Source organism: Myotis lucifugus, unplaced genomic scaffold (assembly GCF_000147115.1).
Source record: "Myotis lucifugus unplaced genomic scaffold, Myoluc2.0 scaffold_2454, whole genome shotgun sequence".
In the NCBI taxonomy this organism is placed as follows: Eukaryota; Metazoa; Chordata; class Mammalia; order Chiroptera; family Vespertilionidae; genus Myotis; species Myotis lucifugus.
In genome coordinates, this window is record NW_005873502.1 from 1 (window position 1) to 5,875 (window position 5,875).

General features: G+C 52.5%; 1 protein-coding gene across 1 annotated transcript in view; it reads right to left on the minus strand.

Annotated features, from left to right (window-relative positions):
* Positions 1-56: 56 nt before the first annotated feature.
* The window catches only part of CBLC (Cbl proto-oncogene C), a 12,214-nt gene continuing 6,395 nt past the window's right edge, over positions 57-5,875 (minus strand). The window contains 3 exon segments of the mRNA XM_023749025.1: positions 57-611; positions 1,448-1,535; positions 4,487-4,624. Of these exon segments, the coding sequence (XP_023604793.1) occupies positions 189-611; positions 1,448-1,535; positions 4,487-4,624 (649 nt within the window). The 3' untranslated portion in view covers positions 57-188.

Consider the following 5,875-nt stretch of genomic DNA (forward strand, 5'->3'; position numbering starts at 1 on the left):
TATATCTGGCAATTTGTTTATTGGAGATGGGTATCTTTGAGATGGATGACTCAGCTTAATGTCCGGCATTTACATTACAGTAAAAAGTGGGTGATGTCATGCATTGGCCTCAGCTCCCCTCCCCAAGGGGCCTTCCCTGTGGGCTTCAGGGCTTGGACCCTCCCTGTGGGCCTGGGAGGTGACCAGGGTCAGCTCTGTTCTCCAGAGACGAGGCCGAGGCTCAGAGAGGTGAAGCCACTAGCCCCAGGTTGCCCAGCGAGGGAAGGGAGGAGCTCTTTCCATGAATAATGTAGCTGGAGAAGGAGAAGCAGAGGGGACAGCCGCAGAGTGAGACAGGGACAGACACACAGACACAGACAGCCAGGCTCCAGGCCCTCGCTCCTGAGTGACCCTGAGTGAGTCCCCGCTTTCTTGGGCCTCAGTTTTCCCATCTGATCCCTGAGGCATAGGGGAGACCCTTCAGGAGAGGGGAGACCCACCTGCCAGGCGGCCAGGCAGCGGCTACACAGCAGGTGCCCACAGGGCTCGATCTTCACGTCCTTGTTGGCCTCAGCACAGATCTTACAGAGCTCGAACGTGGAGTTCATGGCCCAGTACAGCTGCAGCTGCTCCTGGCAGGCGAGAAGATGGACGGTGGTGACATCAGCCAGGGGCACAGAGCCGGGCCACAGGAGAAAGTCCCGAATCTCCGGGCCAGCTCCCAACCCTCTCCCAGGTTCCAGGGCGTGTCTGCTGCCTCCTACATGTACCCGGTGCTGTGAGATGTGTTCCCTGGGGTAGCCGGCTCTCAGGGTTGCCAGATTTAGCCACTAAAATTACAGGATGCGCTTGGAGTGTCATCCCGTGCACCAAAAGGCTGCAGGTTCGATGACTGGTCAGTACACATGCCCAGGTTGCGGGTTCGATACCTGGTTGGGGGGGCCTATGGGAGGCAGCTGATGGATGCTTCTCTCTCTCTTTTTTTATCTCTAAAAAATCATTCCTTGGGTGATATTAAAAAATACAGGATGCCCTGTTACATTTGATTTTCAGAAGCACAAAGAATAAAAGAAAAAGCCTGGTATTTTAGGTATAAGTATGTCCCAAACATTATTTGTCGTTTTTCTTCCACACACGGGGTGACTGCCCAGACCAAGGGACAGGGGCTGTGAGTGCTCAAGCGCATCAGCTGTGCTGATGACCTCAGAAGTATCATTTCCTGGTCTAAGCCCCAGGAAAACCCCCAGCAGTGGCAGGAGGAGCTGTATTTTCCAGAGAAGGAACAGAGCCTCAGAGAGGCCCAGTGATTTATTTACCTCAGGCCCCGTGGCCATCACACCAGCACGAAACCCCAAGGCCTCTGGGATCCCAGGCCTGACTCGGTGAGAGGGAATTCCTGAGCCAAGCGTGTGTGTGTGGGGGGGGTGGGGACGGGGGGGGGGGGCGGGGGGGCGGGCCTGAACTTCACCTCTGACACGTGGATGAGCTGATGGGCTTCCATGTGGCAGAACTCAGTCAGGTCTGGGTTGTGGTTCTTCCCATCTGGGTAGAGGTAGCTGGGGGAGGGAACAGAGGGCTACAAAAGGGGGCCCAGCCCGCCCCCCCAGAATAACAAGGACTCCCCCAGCCCCAGCCCGGGCCCAGAGCTCCTGAATGAGCAGTTGCCCCACATCTCTTGCTGGCCTGGGGATATTTTTCTCCTTCTCTCCTCAAGCTGACACTCTCTAGGTCGGACCAGCTGTGTCCCCTCAGGCCCTGGGGCAGGGCCACGGGCCCTCAGACCCCCACAGACCGAGCACGCATCACCTAAGTGACTCGAGCCCTGGGAACATGGATCAGATGAACGAGAACCAGGAAACGGATCAAAGTCCAGGCCTCCTTCTCCCAGGACGTCACCGTCCTAGTCTTCAGACTTGAGCTTAACAGCATCTGAGTCACAGATTCCTGGGGGGACCAGATCCTAGAGTCTTGGACCAGCAGGGCTACCAGGACCCTCCTGGACACCCACGCTGCTTCCTCTTGCTTCATAGCTGGAGACTGAGGCCCAGTGTGGGAGAGGCGACTACCCAAGGCCACACAGTGAGGCCCAGAGGGACGCAGGCCAGGGCTGTGGGCAGGTCCAAGCTCCAGGACCCAGGGCAGCCGAGAAGGCTTAGCACCTTTGGGTCTCCCATTGAGGTCAGAACTGCACCTTCAGACCAACAGCGGGGTCACACGTCTCCTAAAGCTGATGGCTCTGCCTGACCTGGGCCCACAAACAGGGGCAGCTCTCCCACAAACACACTGTGTGACCTGGGCTGGGCAACTCTCCCTCCCTGGCCTCAGTTTTCCCTTCTGTAAAATGGACATACTCATGCTTCGGGCAAAGATGGGCGGTACGGATGAAATAAGACAGTGCAGCGCTCCTTCTCCACACGTGAACGAGCAATAGAGGGAACTGCTCCGATCAATATCAGACCCAGAAAGCCGACTGGCCGTGGGGTGGAAAGAGCTGGTGTCCCTTCCCCTCTCTCAGGGCTTTGATTTTCCCATCTGTGAAACGGTGGTGGTGATGGTGATGGTGTGTGTGTGTGTGTAGCAGGGAGGTTAAATGACATCCACAGTGCTCACTCTTATTTTAAGTCTGGAACGCTCTTCTCCAGGAGGTGCCACCTGGAACTGAGGACATGGGAGTGGGAAAGGGCCAGTACGTTGAGCCTGGCCGTCTGGCTTCAAATCCCAGCCGGTCAGTTCAGTCACTGTGTGTCCTGGGCAAGTGGGTCTGTCTTTCTGCGCCTCGGTTGTCAAATACAATAATATGTGTGTGTCTGTGCATGGATGTATACGGACACACAACCGATGTTTATTACTCATGGGTTCTGTATTTGAAAATTTGCCTACGAACTAAAATTTGTGACCCCCGATCAATACCTGTGGCGCTTGTGTGGCCGTTCGTGGACGCGCGCACAGTGGCAGAAAACTCCAGGCACCCAACAGGCAGGGTCCCAGTGAGGCTGAACGCGGCAACACTTGCCCACCTTGTTCGACTCCCACCCTGTAAACCAGTGTGCTTTTCACCGTCTATTCAGTGTCTCTTGCATTTTTGTGCTTTTTTTTGGTGTGATCTCGAGTTTAAAATGCCCCCAAGGCATAGTTTCGTTGTGTCTTCATTGTTAATGAATCAATAATATACAGTATATTACAGCGTGGCTCAGTGGTTGAGCATCAACCCATGAACCAGGAGGTCACGGTTCGATTCCTAGTCAGGGCACATGCCGGGGTGGTGGGCTCGATCCCCAGTGTGGAGCGTGCAGGAGGCAGCTGATCAATGACTCTCTCTCATCATTGATGTTTCTATCTCTCTCTCCTTTCCTCTCTGAAGTAAATAAAAAATATATTTAATAGACAAAACAAAATAAAACCCAATATACTAGTATATTGCCGGAGACCAATTCTAGCATGACAGCAGGGCTGAACCTGGGAATGGCTAAAGGCATTTCCCCAAACCTGAATACGATACATTAAATTGATTTCTTGGCTGCCAGACAGCTCAGGGCATCTTAATCTACATGTTATTGCCTCCTACTGGCCAAACACCTGAACAGCGGTAGACTAATTCCCCCATTCTGACAATGCCTGTGTATACCCTTTGAAGTGTATATCTCTGCCTCCCCTCAGGACAAATTGTGTTAATAAAAAGCATGGGGTCCTGGGGCGAGGAGACCTGAGAACTTAGAACTTAGATCTTAGTTCCCTTTAAACTAGGCTCCTCTGACCCCCAAATGCCTTTCAAAATTATGCTTCATCTCTGGACTCCTATTTAATCTACGCACAGCCTTCTCCAGATTGCCGAACCCTTCTTAATGCTGGAACAAGAACCCCGGAAATATATTACACAAGGTGTTGTTTCTTTAAACAGAAACACACATAAAGGTTATTATGTAGTGACTGGTCGACAAAAATGTGAGCAGTCTGGCAGGAATCTAACTAACCCTGTATTCCCCTGGGAGCGCGGGCTCAGCATTGGATAACTCAGTGTCCGCTGAAACTTTGCAGAACAGGAGCACTGTGAATTAGGTGAACCGGCTGCTATCTCTCTATGCATCTCAGATTGTATTGCATTGATATGACTGCTAAGAAGGCTCAGGGGAAAGGTCCAGGGGGGGACCTCACCTGCCTTCCCCCTCGCCCCCAAGGCAGCTCCTGAGAGAGGCCCTGGGGCAGCCAAGGTTACGGGAGGAAAACCACCAGCCCAGCTGTTCGCCCGGTTCTCTTTCTGCTCTAACAGTCTGGCTTCTGTAACACGATCTGGAGATCTAGCAGCAAAAGCTCTCAGTGAGATAAGGAATGGTTGTGCTCAACTCCCCACGCCGATCTCTCATATGGCAACCTTGTGGGAAGAAAAGGGGCCCGTTCCCCAAGGCCTCGCCTGCCACCTGCTGGAACACTGCAGAATTGCAAGTTTATGATGTCCGCTGGGCGAAGTGCAGTGAGCCGACACCCGCCCCCTGCCAGGATGGGGACTCACAAGCCTTCCTTTTGTCCTTCCAGGAGCGCCTTGAACAGGGGTTTGTTGTGAGGGATGGTCTGCAGGATGCTGCCGTCTGAGCTCACGTGGCCGATGGCCCACTGCCCCAGGCGAGTGCAGCTGGGTCGGAAGATGTAGCTGCAGGAAGAGGCAGGTAGCATGGCGGGGGAGGGGGGGGGAGTGGTTACCACTGTCCCTTCTGGGACTTCCCAGCCCCTCACACTGTTGGGAATCAAGGTGTCTAAGTTCTCACCCCCTTATAACCCGGCTTCCTGCCTTTTAGGCAACGAGGCCTTATATTATTATCTGCCCTACTTCCTCGCTCACCAGGGTTTAGACAAGGTTGATTCTGGCTTGGCCAAACGGTGCACTTCAGGACCCCTGACCACAGTGATGGGAGTCAGCCCTGGGACTTCTGCTGGGAGTTCTAGTGAGGTACCCCATTTCTGCAGGGGTAGCTAAGCTGGTAGGGTATACAGCTGGGGATTCTAGACTCCACGAGGAGAGACCATGTCTGTGAACCAAGCTAACACAGAGGAAAGCAGGGGCTGGGGATAGATAAACAGGATCCGATTCTTGACAGGGCACCTGGACCCAGCTCTGCCTGAAGCTGGAAAGACACGTGGTCTTTTCAATTATGTGAATTAATCCATCCCCTTTTTTTTCCCTTTAAACCAGTTTGCAGTGCAACTGGGAAAGTGCTAATACAGGTGCTATCCTGGGGGCCCCTGCACCTCAGCCCTGCAAGTACTCACCAATCTGACCTCTTATTCCAGTGATGGCGAACCTTTTGAGCTCGGCGTGTCAGCATTTTGAAAAACCCTAACTTAACTCTGGTGCCGTGTCACATATAGAAATTTTTTGATATTTGCAACCATAGTAATACAAAGACTTATATTTTTTATATTTATTTTATATATTTAAATGCCATTTAACAAAGAAAAATCAACCAAAAAAATGAGTTCGCGTGTCACCTCTGACACGCGTGTCATAGGTTCGCCATCACTGTCCTATTCCCTTGACCTCTTGGTATTCTAGGGAGCTCAGCCCCTCAATTTTTAACCCTCTGCGGAGACCCAACAGCGCAAAGCTCCTGGCTTGAAATAATTTCAGGACTGAGGTGTCTGGCTCACAGTCTCCTACCCCAGACATAGGAATTCCTATTAAAAATATTTAATAGCCCTGGCCAGCGTGGCTCAGTGGTTGAAGCATCATCCCTCGCACAGAAGGGTCAAAGGTTTGATTCTCGGTCCAGGGGTACATGCTGGAGGCAACCAATCAATGTTTTTCTCTCACATCAATGTTTCCCTCTCTCTCTCTCTCTCTCTCTCTCTCTCTCTCTCTCTAATCGTCCCTCCACTCTCTTTAAAATCAGCGGAGCCCTAGCTG